The sequence below is a fragment of the Geotrypetes seraphini genome, chromosome 10, assembly GCF_902459505.1.
Source record: "Geotrypetes seraphini chromosome 10, aGeoSer1.1, whole genome shotgun sequence".
Classification (NCBI taxonomy): Eukaryota; Metazoa; Chordata; class Amphibia; order Gymnophiona; family Dermophiidae; genus Geotrypetes; species Geotrypetes seraphini.
In genome coordinates, this window is record NC_047093.1 from 59,920,335 (window position 1) to 59,934,897 (window position 14,563).

At 41.0% G+C, this 14,563-nt stretch overlaps 1 protein-coding gene across 3 annotated transcripts in view; it reads left to right on the forward strand.

The window, feature by feature from the left end:
- The window catches only part of COL5A1 (collagen type V alpha 1 chain), a 430,660-nt gene that overhangs the window by 306,685 nt on the left and 109,412 nt on the right, over nucleotides 1–14,563 (forward strand). For 2 of the 3 annotated variants that reach the window (XM_033962082.1, XM_033962081.1), the window contains exons 33-36: nucleotides 9,685–9,729; nucleotides 10,026–10,079; nucleotides 10,539–10,583; nucleotides 14,106–14,159. In XM_033962082.1, coding sequence (XP_033817973.1) covers nucleotides 9,685–9,729; nucleotides 10,026–10,079; nucleotides 10,539–10,583; nucleotides 14,106–14,159 — 198 coding nt within the window. The remainder of the gene's footprint in view (nucleotides 1–9,684; nucleotides 9,730–10,025; nucleotides 10,080–10,538; nucleotides 10,584–14,105; nucleotides 14,160–14,563) is intronic. The other variant, XM_033962083.1, reaches the window with a different exon arrangement.

Below are 14,563 nucleotides of genomic sequence, written 5' to 3' on the forward strand. Positions count from 1 at the left end.
GCCTATTACGGAATTGTGCCTAACTTAAAACATAGACGCCTGTAATGTAAGCCAGGGCTTTAAAGGCCTACATTACTGTATAGGCACCTAAGTCCTTTAGAGAATCATGGCTCGTGTTGCCTAAGTGCTTCTCCACCCCTAAACATGCCTACATTGAAGTTAGGCCTTCTAGGTGCCATGCAATAGGTGCTTAACTTTTATAGAATTGTGCCTAGGAAGATAGGGGTCTATCATCCAATTACTTTTTTTTTTTCAATTAATGGCCAATTTTTTTTCAATTAATGGACAATTTTCTAATTAAGTTAGACACATAACTTTAGGCACCTATCTTTAGGCATTTCTTATAGAATTTCCCCCTTACTACACAGGCACTGTTTGCCATGCTGGATAACATGGGTGCTCCCATGACAGTCAAGATCTCCTCCTGATAATCAAAACACCCCTCCTGATCCCTTCCCCTGACTATCAAGATCCCCACAGCTAGGCAGAACCCCCATCAAGTACCCCCAACCAATATAATCTCAAAATTCAAGACCTCCCACCACTTTATCTCTACCTAGCCATCTCATACCCAGCGGGCTGTCCTGAGAACCCCCATAATTTACCCGGTGGCCATCTATAGTAGACTTGCAGGCTCGACCATCAGTGGTCCCCTTCTACTTCTGACTAGTCTGGATCAGGAATCAAAATAGCAGTTGCTGACTCCTAGCTGTAGTTTTAATGGTAATACTGCTAGGAGTCAGCAGTTACCATTTTGAACCCTGGCCGGACCAGGCAGGAGCAGAGGGGAAGCATTCTCTGCTCGTGTCCACTAACCCTCCATGGATAGTTCTCAGGTGAGTCCTGGGGTTATCAAGTGGTTCCAAGGGGTGGGGGTCAGTTAGGGACTGGGTGGGGAGTCTTGATTTTTGGGGTGGGATAGGGCATAGGCATCAGAACAGGGGAGGCCAAAGGGGCCATGGTCTCCCCCAAAATTGGCAGTCTTGGTTTGTGCCTGCCCTCCCACCTGCTCCTCAGTGTTGTATTTTAAAATCTTCGGGCAGCCACCGCACAGCATCAACAAGCAGGCCTGCCCCGGAACCCTTCATTCTACTTCCAGGAGCAGGTTTGTTCGTTGATGCTGCATAGCAGCTGCCTGAAGATTTAAAAGAACAGCACTGGGAGGAGGTGGGTGGGGGAATCGGGAGCTGGTGATGGGCTGTTCCTTGCTGCAGAACTCTACTGGGGTCAGGGCAGAACTCCTGGGTACCCCCAAACTAAACGGCGTACCGCAGCCTATGGAATTGAGTGTTGGCCTGCCTGGAGGATCTTGACTCTCATGGAGGATGAGGAGTGGTGTTGATTGTTAGGAGTATTGGGGGCATATCATAAGGAGGGAAATGGGAGGGGACAGAAAGGAGGAATGGCCTCAGGTAGCTAAATGACTAGACTGCCAATAGCTCTGCTGCACCTACAGAGGGATTTTGGGAAATTGACACCATAGTTTATAGAAGCTTTGGCCCTTAGTACGTATGGGATTTTTTTTTTTTTTTGGGGGGTGGGGGTTTCGAATACAAAAATGTCCAAATGAAAAATGAACAAAAACAAACCATTAGGACGTCCAAGCAGCCAGCATTCTTAACAAATTGGCCACACAGACAGCTGAGCAGAACAGAGGGCACTCTAGGGGTTACTATAGTGAATGTCACAATTAAAAGTCCCAGGTACACTGTCACTATAACCAGCTTAAATATTGTATAGCGAGCCCTCCAAAACTTACTGTACCCACAATAGCCCTTATGCCTGCAGGTGCCATCTATATGTAGGTACAATAGGTTTTGGGTGGGTTTTCGAAGATTCACCATACAATATAAGCAAGTTATAGTGACATATGCCCCTTATGCACCTCTTATAGTGATAGTATCCCTTAGAGTGCCCCTCTGATCTGCTGAGCTGTGTCTTTGTGGCATCTGAAGCTATAACACAAGCCATTAGACCGTGTAACCATTAGACAATGACCCCTCTTGCCTTTACCCAAAGAAGGCAAAAATCCATTAACTATTGCCAAATTTTCTCATGGATAAATTTGCCAATAGACTACTCCAGTTATGTGATATCATCAGTAATGGAGATGGAACCTTAGCTGTGTCATAGCCACATTCCATCTCCTGGTCTGTTTCCATCTATGATTTGATTAGTCTCTTACATTAGTACCAGCTTCCAGTTCGATGAGTGATTTGTGAAGAGCAGTATTTGAAGCCACATGAGGCCTGTATAAACAAACCCTGGTGCCAGATATCAGTGGTGGAAGAAAAAAAAAAAAAAAGAATGTTTGGACTGAAGCCTGATCGTACACACAGAGAAAAGCCAAGAAACACAAATGTATGGCTGAGTCATCAACACTACTAGAAGGAAGCAAATTAGAGTACATGGAAATATTATTGACTTGACATTCAGTTAAGGCCTTCCTGCTTATTACAGAGCCTAGCCATACAGAGCAGTGATAAACCCACTTAATGCTCTCCTTAGACTTTACTGGAGTGAGGAAGATTTCACTAAGCAGAAAAGAGGTGGGGGGGGGGGATGTTAGAACTGCCATCATTCCTGATGGGGCTATTTTAAGCAGGATCAAAGAATCGGAGTATTAAATTTTCAGGTCCATTTTCAGTTATGGAATGCACTTCCTTGTTGCTTTATTGCTATCACAGAGGTGGGTGTCACCTTAAAGACAAAAAGATACAGGCGTATTTTAATAGCACTTAGACTTACAATGTTCCATAGTAACCTATGGAATGTTATAAGTCTAAGGAGTCATTTTACAAAGGCGCAGTAGTGGTTTATCGTGCGGAATACCGTGCGTTAAACTGCCAGCCGCGCTAGTATCTAACGCCTCCATTGACGAGCCGTTAGGATTTTAGGCTGCCACGGGGCTTAGCGCGTGATGAAATATCCGACGTGCTAACCCCCATAGCGCACCTTGATAAAAGGAGAAAGGGCGGGACCGCCGGAAGAGGAAGCAGCGCAGACGCAGGGCTCACAGAAGGGCCGGTACCGCCAAGAGGAAGCAGCAGGACAACGGTAGGAGCTTCTACATGATGGGGTGGGTCGGGAGGCTGTGGGGGTGCGGGCGGTCCTTCGGGGTGGGGGTGCGGGTGCGGGTGGGAGTGCGTGCGAGCGGTCCTTCGGGGTGGGGGTGCGGGTGTGGGTTCGAGTGCGTGCGAGCGGTCCTTCGGGGTGGGGGTGCGAACGGTCCTGCGGGGGGTGAATCGGACGTCGGGGGGGAACTATGTAAAAAAAAGTTGTAAAACGCGCTCACGCGTATAACGCGCAAGGTTATGTACGGTTTATAAAAATTGTGTATAACGCGCACGTTATATGCGTGAAAATACGGTATGTCACTTAAGCAAATATTAAAAAGAGCATTGACAGTACATTTGAGAGATTGTGATCATATCCTGGACACCTTAGTTTCAGAGTGAGGTTCCGTCTCATCATGTTCTGTGCAAAAGAAATCCAACAGATCTTGAGATATTAAAATCTGAACCAGTGCTCTGAAAACACAAAAGCATAGGGTTGGAAATGAAACAATGAAATCATGCAACATTTTATTACCATGTAATTAAGAACCAATAGAGGCCAGAAACCTAATCCTAGCTTCATAATTCAATGTCACGCTGCATTTGGGTGTTTATAGTTCTGATGATCAAAGTCCTACTGTGAAAATTAGGTCCTTGATTTGATCACGGGAGCTTGTTTTCAAATGAATGTCATATTCACTTGCAATAGCGTAATAGTTAAAACAACTCATTTAAACTCAGTTACTGCCCCAGAAAACGATCTGATAATTCTCTGTTATCATTAGACAAGCCAATGACATCACAAGAAATGGAATGGCTTGATATTCACAGATTACATAGTCAAATTTAAACATTAGGGGGCATTAGCTGCCTGAGATCCTTTCATAACTAGGGCTAAGTATCTAAATTTATGGGCCTAAAAAGGAGCAACTGTGGTGGTAGAGCTTGGCTAAGGGAAGGCTCCCAACAGGGGTGTAAACATGGCCTGGAGGGGCCCAGGCTGCTTTACTTTTGGCTCCAATCCCTCCAATGCATCTAAAGCAGCGACAACTGGGAGCTGCTTGAAGTTGGAGCATTGCCTGCTGGCTTGGTGCATGTAATTCTTGCAAGGGGGTGCTGAAAAGTTCTCAGCCCAACCAAGAAGAGAACGATGTGAATAAGGTTCAATCAATGATCTGAAACAATGTCAAAAACAGAGAATTTTGTTTCTGCAAATTGGCACTTAACAAAATAAGATAACACTCTTTTCAGCTACAGAGTCAAAATAACGCTCAGAATTCAGGAAGTTGGTTGGTCTGAGAATTTTGCAGCACCCCCATTGTATTTTTGGGAAGATGGAAGTGCGATCAAAGTAAACCCTTCCCTCCTGAGACCTTTCTCCTTTTGTTACTGATGTTTAGCTTTAAGCACATACATCGAGGCAAATAATTTGCAGGCCTAAAATAAGAAATATTCAGCCAAAATCTGTGCACCGATAATCAACTGAATGATATCCAGTTAAAGATAACCAGGTAAAATTGTCCAAATATCTTAATAAGATATAGGTTTACCAGATTTCATGAACAAAAAACAGAGGACATAGGGCCCTGCCCTGTTCCGCCTCAGCCCCGCCTGTTGTTCTCCCAACCCTTCCCCATTCCGCCCCCAGCCTCACCCCCACACAAACCTTGTCTCTTATTCCCTGAGATCAGGGTTGTGTATGGAGGGCTTACGAGCATGCCTATGAACATGTGTGGATGCGATGTGATAATGACGTGAGCGCGGGGGTCTTCCAAAACCCAAACAAACTGCTGGGTTTTGGAACTCCCCTTCCCCCCGGGCACCTGGATGGTTCTCTAAAAAGAGGACATGTCTGGGTTTTCACAGACATCTGGCAACGCTAATAAGATATCAACTATCCAGATAAATCAATGCCCTTGAATACAGCCAAAGATATACGGATATTTCTTTAATCGATGACTGAAAATCACTACTATCCAGCTAAAATTTAAATCTGCCCCTGCTGCTTCCCATTTAAATGAATAACTTTTGGTCAGATATGGGAATAGTGCAGTGACTCTACTGGCACCAATGTTTAACATATTGTTTATTATGTATTTATATTCTGTCTTCAAATGATTTGCAATACAACAGTCATAACATTATTTATTTTTAGTATTTATATACCATTTATAGCCTAAGTGGTTTACATTCAAGTACTCAAGCATTTTTCCCTGTCTGTCCTGGTGGGCTCACAATCTATCTCCCTGTACCTGGGGCAGTGGAGGATTAAGGGACTTGCCCAGGGTCACAAGGACCAGCATGGGTTTGAACCTACAGCCTCAGGGTGCTTAGGTGGTAGCTTTAACCACTGTGCCACACACTCCCCACACACAACAAAAACAATAACAATATAAATATGAATATAAACAAAATATAATAAATCCAGTCCTACAACATAATCCCCATTGTATGTACTGTTTATTCAGTGCTGCTTCACACATAGATAGCTCATGCATATTCATTAGAGACATCTTGAAAACTTGATTGGTTTGTGGCCCTTAAGGGACTGAAATTTGAAACCCTTGTTCTGGAGTTATAGGGTCAGTAGAATTAAAGCATTGTACTCAGACTGATGTACTGTATCTACCCTAGATCATGCAGTATTTCCATGCCTTGACATAAATTTCAAGTTCGTGAGGACCTCAAACTGTGCAGCAATAAGCTCTGTTAGCTGTTGTCTCACAGGAAAAGTAGCTCATTTGATGGAAATTTATGAGCTGCCCTTACCCCCTCCCTCCCCAGATTCTGACTCCCCCCCTCCTCTCCTTCAAAGACAAGAAAACCCTGATCAGGCCCCTATCCCCACACCCTATAGAGTCCCCCCAGGCCTAGCTTGGCCATGGTAGTCTAAGGGAGGGTCCGAAGGAATGATGCCCATTTGCTCCTGTCCGTCTGGTCTCAAAATGGCCTCCGTGACCTCTAGCAGCAGCCTCACAGAGCTTGAATTGTGTAAATTATAGGATTCTGTAATTTAGGTGCCTGAGTGCTCTACCCAGACTCTTGCCTATGTGTACGCCCACCTTCAATGTATGTATCATTACATTTAGGCACCATCTTATACAAGGTAGAATAACACGTAGCTGGACGTATATGCTAGTATTTTGGTTATTTTCTCACATTCTTGGTGCCTAAATCCTGGTGCCCTCCTTTTTTGATTGTAGCATGCTAACCCCATACTACGCGCCAAGCTGGCACACGGCAAAACCGCTAACGCACCTTAGTAAAAGGAGCCCATAGTAACATATTAGATGAAGGCAGATAAAGACCCGAATGGTCCATCTAGTCTTTCCAACCTGATTCAATCTAAAAATTTGTTTGTTTGTTTTTTTTCTTCTCCTTAGCTATTTCTGGGCAAGAATCTAAAACTCTGCCCAGTACTGTTTTTAGGTTCTAACTACTGAAGTCTCCATCAAAGCTCACTCCAGTCCATCTACACCCTCCCAGCCACTGAAGCCCTCCCCAGCCCATCCTCCCCCAAACATCCATATACAGACACAGACCGTGCAAGTCTGTCTTGTACTGGCCTTAGTTCTTCAATATTTACTATTATTTTCTGATTCTAGATCCTCTGTGTTCAACCCACGCTTTGAACACAGAGGATCTAGAATCAGAAAATGTGTTGACCTTCTCCCCAAAGGGCTAATGTGTGGTATCTGATTCTGAGTTAGACTGTTTAGTTACATGCATGTGTACAGAAGATGGATGTTCTGGAAACTTGCTTGCTGTTTCATTAGATATACTGTAGAGAAGGGATCTCAAAGTCTCTCCTTGAGGGCCGCAATCCAGTCTGGTTTCCAGGATTTCCCCAATGACTATGCATGAGATCTATGTGCATGCACTGCTTTCAATGCATAGTCATTGGGGAAATCCTGAAAACCCGACTGGATTGCGGCCCTCAAGGAGAGACTTTGAGATCCCTGCGAGTAAACAGCTAAAATACTGGGCTTTCTAAAGTGGTAGTCCCATGGGAGAAAAAAAAACCTGTGGGCCCCAAACTAATTTGACAGTAGTAAAATATTAGAACCATAAAGATCTAATTGCAAATAATTAAAAAATGTAATTTACATTATCCTCCATTTTATCCAACAGTGCTCTTTATAGTTATCTTTCATCAGGAAAGTCACTCCTTTTTTTTTAAAATAAATCTTTATTAATTTTCAAATGTTAACAGTGCCATACAATGAATTTAAACATAAACACTACACAGAACGCACTTTAAATACACAAATAATTTAAAAAACAATCATTTTCTCCCCCTCCTCCCCATAATTAATAGAAGAAGTACATATTTAATTTCAATAATATAGATAATTAAGTATAGCAAACAATAATATATTTCCCTCCCCCACCCACCCATCCTGGATGTGTAAGAAAGTCAAATAAAAGGAAAGGTACATGACAGTTATTGTGACTCAATAAATGCAGTCAATGGGCTCCAAACCATTTTGAATACGTTACTATATCCCAAACATTCCACGTTCATTCTTTCATACTTATAACTGGAACATAGGTTTGCCCACCAGAAAGTGTAATTCAGTTGATCATAACTCTTCCAGTTACGTGTAACCATCTGGATGGCTATTCCCATCATTATCAAGAGCAGTCACTCCTAATACAGAGCACTCGGATTGTAATTGCAAGAGCAGCCATGGATGTGCTCACATTTTTCTTTTCCCTTGCCTTCCTACCTTGAAGTTTCTGCTGCTGGTGCCTGATTATGCCCATGAGGTTAGGGCACCATTAAGCTATTTTGCATTGAACTTATTAGGATTGTGCTTTAAGCTTCAAAAGAGGCCAGTGATTACACCGAGTCATGTGATCTGCAGACTAGTGTTCTGCTATGTAGATTCATAGATGTGTAAGGCAGTGGTTCTCAACCCTGTCCTGGAGAACCACCAGGCCAATTGGGTTTTCAGGCTAGCCCTAATGAATATGCATGAGAGAGATTTGCATATAATAGAACTGACAGGTATGCAAATCTGCTCCATGCATATTCCTTAGGGCTATTCTGAAAACCCAATTGGCCTGGTGGTCCTCCAGGACAGGGTTGGAAACACTGGTGTAAGGGACTGGGCTGAGCTGGAACTATCAGACTCAGTACAATTCCCTCCTTCCTTTCTGTTTCCATGGTCACCTAAGCTGACACAAACTTTTCTTAGCTGTACACTACCTCTGAAGCTTTTCTGCCCCTTCCGTCCACTCCATCCTCAAGTTACCCTTAAAGACACATTTCATCAGGGAGTCATTTCTGTTTTCTCCTTGAACCTCACTCCATCCACTGGGTTTTGCCATTTTTTAATCAAATCTCCTTCCCATGTAATAGGCCATTCTGACATTATTGCTCTGCTGGTACAGAATTAATAGCCCAGTATTAACAGAGAAATCCCTTCAAGGCAAATGATCCACTCTAGTCTAAATTATGCCAACAAAGCAAGCAAGGAGAATGTCTGCCTATTTTCAATCTGTAATTTTGACAATGAATGTCCCACGGATCTATATAGGAACCAGTACATATTTATAAATGATTACAAAATGGGAATGATGGGTAAGGTGATTAAATTAGCAGACTAAACAAATCTATTCATAGTTATTCAATCACATGTACATTGTGAGACATTGCAGAAGGACCTTAGGAAAATGGAGACTGGGCATCCAAAAGGTGGATGAAATCAAATCTTGACAAGTACCAAGTGATGCACATTAGAGGGAACACTCCAGATCTTAGTTACTTGATGCTGGGTTCCGCTTTAAAAGTTATGACCCCCCCCCCCCAACCAAATATCTAGGTGTCATCGTGGACAATAGTACATTGGATTCCTCTACTCAATGTGTAGCAGAGGCCATAAAAGCAAACAGAATGTTAGGAATTATTAGGAAAGGAGTAGAAAAGTTTCAAAGAAGGGAAACGAAAATGATTAAAAGGGAATTCCTCTCATATAAGGAAAGGCTTATGAGATTAAGGCTCTTCAGCATGGAGAAGAGAAGGCTGAGAAGGAATATGATAGAGGTCTACAAAATTCTGAGTGAAGTAGAATGTGTAAATGTGAATTGATTGTTTACTCTTCAGAAAGTACAAAGATGAAGGGACACTCCATGAAGTTGCATGGTAATACTTTTAAACAAACATAACAAAATATTTTTTTCACTCAATGAATAGTTCAGCTCTAGAACTCATAGCCAGAGGATGTGATAGGGTTGAAAAGGTTTAGACAAGTTCCTGGAGGAAAAATCCATAATCTTCTATTAAAATAGACATAGGGGAAGTCACTACTTATACCTGGGCTTGGTAGCATGGAATCCTGACATACTTTGAGAATCTGACAGGTACCTGTGACCTGAATTGATCACTGTGGGAAGCAGGATACTGGGCTAGATGAACCTTCGGTCTGACCCAATATGGCAGCTTTTATGTTCTTATAATCTTAAGGTATCTTCCTTCTTAGTTCAACAAAACTCAACTCTAGCTTTTTCTTGGTGTCTTCTCCTTGATTCAGCCTGGGAAATCAGTTCCAGAAAATTTTTTCCTTCTAGATTGATAGTTGACATTTTAACAGTAGAACAGTACTGTTTTTCTCTTTCATTCTAGGGCACACCTGGTAAAGTAGGATCAAGGGGGCAACGAGGTCCAACGGTAAGAGCTTACTCTTACTTAAGCTTGAATATAATGCAGCATTTAATTCTATTTCATCATTTAGTTTAGTCTTGATCTATCATGGTACATTATTGTGAAAATGGTCACCATAGCACACTGTTATACCATTATGTAGCTTTAATGACTAACTATAAAGAAAATGGTGATCATGATATAGTAGTATCATAACAATGATAGGTATATAGAAATATAAGAACTGTCTTCATTCTACTTGTACATTAAGCTTGATGCTTGGTAACAGGTGGCTTATGAATTGTCATTGTTGTTTCTTTAAGGGTCCACGTGGGGAAAGAGGTCCTCGGGGTACCACTGGCAAGCCTGGCCCCAAGGTAAGTTAGAGTGAACTTTTCTCTTTGCTGTTTTCAGAACTGGAAGCCTCTAAAAACAGCACTGTATGCTTTCCATTTTCCATGTCAATTGGCCCTTAGGTCTATGGATTTTCTTGACAAATTGATTTGTAATAAACAACTTGCTATGGTAAAAGTTTTGATACAAATGGTCAAACCTGCTTTTAAAAGCCAAATGTAAAAATGATCATACAAAAAAAAGAAAAACACAAAGTTGACCCAATATATTGTATGAACAGTACTTCAGACTAGAGCCATGTAAGAATCTGCTTCTGGCAATGTTTTCATATTCAGTAAATATGGTTTTGTTACTTTATTGACAGAAGCATACATTGTTATTCAAAGCCTCGATTGCTAATGCTAGAGTCCATTTTAAATCTTTTTTTCATGGTTTGAATTACCCTTGAATTAATTTAGTTATCAAATTTTTCTTCTCCATAGGGTAACTCTGGTGGTGATGGCCCATCTGGTCCTATAGGTGAAAGGGTAAGAGGTTTAAAATGTGATGGAATGCTTGGGATGGCTTAGACTTGAATCAGTTTGCACTGGAGAGACAAGGAAAATAACTTGTTCATAGTATGAGGCCATCGAAAGCCAGTGTCCAAAGGAACGCCAGGGTGCTTCAGACAAACTTCTGAGGTCCTTGCTAAGCTGACAAAAAACTCTAGAATTTCAAATTATCTTAAAAAGAAAGCAAAACATGGAGCATGGCTTCTATTAGACAACTTTGGCTCAGACACTGAAATTTATCCATATCATGCGAAGGCTTACCTATGCTGCATCACTGGACTTCATTCTACTACAACAGACGAACATACGTACAGTATCATTTTTGTTAAGTTTAGAATTCAAAGCAGAGGGTATATTTTCTTTGAAATAACATTGTTAGACTGTTAAAATTTTATCAAAGGTAAGAAATTTAAGTTAGCTCTGTGGCAGTGCTATGTACTACTCTACACAAGACCCAAGTATGATAGCTAGCTGCTCCTCCTCAAGTAGACAGGGTGGCAGAGAATCCCAGCTTTGTACAATAGTGACATTTAGGCCTTCAGTTAGGCAACAGTAGGTGCCTTACTGGTGCTTAACTTAATTGGTAAAGCCATTTAAAAATGACTTAAAAATCATTTAAAAAAATATATGCACCTACTGGTGCCTAGAAAAATGATTCTTTCATCACATGTATGGAGGCACTGTAGAACGCCTAAGGTCAAAGTAGGCGTGGTTAACACAGGAAATTATCTTAGATGTTCTAAGGTTCCTCTGTAGATACAATTCTCATCAAAGGTAGGCGCCAGAAATGTAGACCTTTAAAACGCTGGCCTACATTTCTGGCGCCTACCTTTGATGAAAGCCATGACTCTGTAAACGGCACTGTTGTAGGACTGACATGTTTTTTAGGCAGCTGCTGATAACAGCACTGTTTACATAATCCGGCTCTTACAGACTGGATTCCCTGAGGGAGCTGAGTCTGGGTTCAAAAGAAAAGAAAAATTCTACGTAGTTGTGATTAGAGGCTTCTAGTGTCCTGGTCCCAGTAGCTTCCTATTCCGGAGGAAGCAAGAGGAAACTGCAGGACAGAGACAAAGAATCAAAATTGTAACAGAGGGAGTCAATTTGAAGGGATTAAGGAGGAATAAATCACCACCACTGTTCCGATTCAGATCCTGATGAAACTCAGGAGTATTTTATTTAAGATATTTTCATGCAAACTTTTCTTTTAGAGGGTAAGAAGAGCCTATTTGTTGGCAACATTTACTGAGTTTCATATCAGATTATTGAGGGCTCCATATTCAAGAGCCCTTACGCTGCCAACAACAGCTAGTAATAGTATAGAGGAGTTAAAAAAAAAATGCCAGGATGGATCACAGCTATATTTTGGCTATAAGTCATAAGGCCATATTGTAAGAGTTTAAAAAGTGATATGATTTGGGGATAAGTAAGGGGTAGAGGTTAAAGTTTTCCATAGAGCTGCAACATTCAGTTGCTATACAGATAACTTATCCATTCAACAGGGGTAAAGTTATACAGATAACCGATCTGTATACTTTTAGCTATATATTTTTCAGTGATCCATCTTAATATGCAAAAGGAAGGTAATTTTAGATTGGGATACTTTTCCATGACAGCACATAGGTGCATATGTTGAGTTTATGAAAATAAAACAGCCCTCACAAAGTAGCAACATGAAATTACACTTGCCCTGAGGCAGGTGAAACCTTTTCCATGTAACTGCCAACAAGAATCCAAATTTATACATGTATATTGTAAGATAAGCACACAAGTGCAAATCTACCTCTGCTTCATCCATTCTCCATCTCCGGGGAATATTTATAAAGGCGCTTTTCATACATAAAAGGCCTTTCATAAAATTGCACAGATATTTACACATCATCATCAGGCATTCCCAGGATCACAGTTTCGGTAGAGCAGAGGCGTAGTTGTGATATACACTTGAATTTTATAAAGTATATGTGTACACGTGTGGAGTGAATGCACACATGCACACCAACTTTAGGGCTGGAGTAAATACGTGAAATGGCATTTACTTGCTATTAGGGCTCATTCTTGGAGTCCATTTTATGAAGAAACATAGCTGCCTGTTGGCTTAAAAAATAGGCATCTTTTTGGAGTTCTCACACAGGTATCCTGTCATAAAATCAGATCTGTGTGACATAAAAGTAGGTACTGTGTTTTCCTTGCGCCTACATTTTGGGCACATATAAGCCCTGGGCAATTTTATAAAAGCCTACTTGAATGTGCAAAACACAATTCTACATACTCAAGTCACTTACAAGTCACTTACAAATAACTCATAAAGTTCTCCATTTAATGCTGTGTTCTGTGCTTTGCTGAGAACTGCCCTTTAGATTCTGGCTTAATGTTTTTGTCCATTCTCAAATCAGCTCATTTCCCAAATGAAGATATTTTAAATGCTGATAAAAGGCTGTAGCTCTTACTGCTGACTAGTTTGGGCAGTTTAAATCCAGTCCTCTCCTACCCACCATATTCTCAGTTAAATTATAATTGTGTTGTACATGACATTCTATTAGTCAAGTTTACAAGTTTATTTAAAATTTGATAAATCGCCTATACATGGTTTCTAGGCGGTTTGCAGCATAAAATTAGGGGTAACTTTTACAATAACCAATACATTTAAGGACAATAGACAAGGCAATAAACTTACTTGAACAATAGGATAAGAGGGGAGAACTACAATGTTGAAAAGAAAAGAAACAATTAGGGTAAGGACGTTTAGATATTATAAGCATCTTTGAATAAAAACAATGTTGGATCCTTTCTGAAGAACTGAAATAGTACCTGCAGAATCCTTCAGATCAGTTTGATGAGTTGCTCTGTGCAGAATGTGTCCATTGCTTTAAAAACAGCGCCTGGTTCCAAGGCAATCTTGCATTCCCAAAACAATGTTTCCTCCCAAACCTTGGCTCAGATACTTTAGAAACCTGTCTGGAGGGCATTTCAAAAGGGCAAGAAACCATCCAGGACCTGAGCATACATGCTGGCAGTCTCAGAAGGTAGAATTCAGGTCATGTTTTGCATGATGTCAGCCAGCAGATTGGTACTGTTTAACGAGCATTATGTTGCAGGCACTGTCCAAATCAATTCACATCAATGGGTAACGCTTTTAGTGGCCTTTTGCATGTCAGCATGATTGCTGTGGGTCAGATTATGGTGGGAAGTCTCAGGTCCTCTAAAAAATAAAAAAGGATGCTTCATCCCCAAGGCCTACATGCAAGAGCATGTTCTTCTGCATTACCTGTTTAGATCAATGACCTGGCCAAGTTTCCACACTACTTCAGGACCGATAGGCTCTATAATGTGCATTTTAGTTCTGCTTCATGCAGCTTTGTAAAAAGACATTTTGTATGCATGTCATCGTATTAAGATCCAGTGCTGGGTGGGTACAGTTTGATCCTATTTATTGTTGCAACATTTTAGAAGACAAGAGTCCTACTTATATGTATCTAAACATGTATTTCTGTGTTCTAGGGACCACCAGGACCTCAAGGACCCACTGGATTTCCTGGACCGAAGGGTCCCCCTGTAAGTAGACATTTTCAGCATTGGTATCTTATAATATTAATGCTATCCTAGTGGAGATGTGGCTTATCCTTCTTTACTTGAATAATTGAGAAGTAATGATATAGGGCAGTGATTTTGCAGCCCATTTCTGAACTGTTGTTTCTTAGTATTAAGAATAAAAACTGTGTATAGATGTTTGAAGGCATAATTGGGTTCTGTAGAAGTAAGGAACTTCTGGTGATTCTTTCTCCCTTATGCTTCAAATATTATTTAACTTTAATTATTGTACCTTTTTGTTACATATCACCTGATTATCGACATTATAACATTTGGTGTTTGTTTATTTTCCCCTGATATTTGCACTCCAAATGATTTGGAGTGAATCAAGCACTATGATTCTAAGACAGTCTGGATAGATTTCCCAT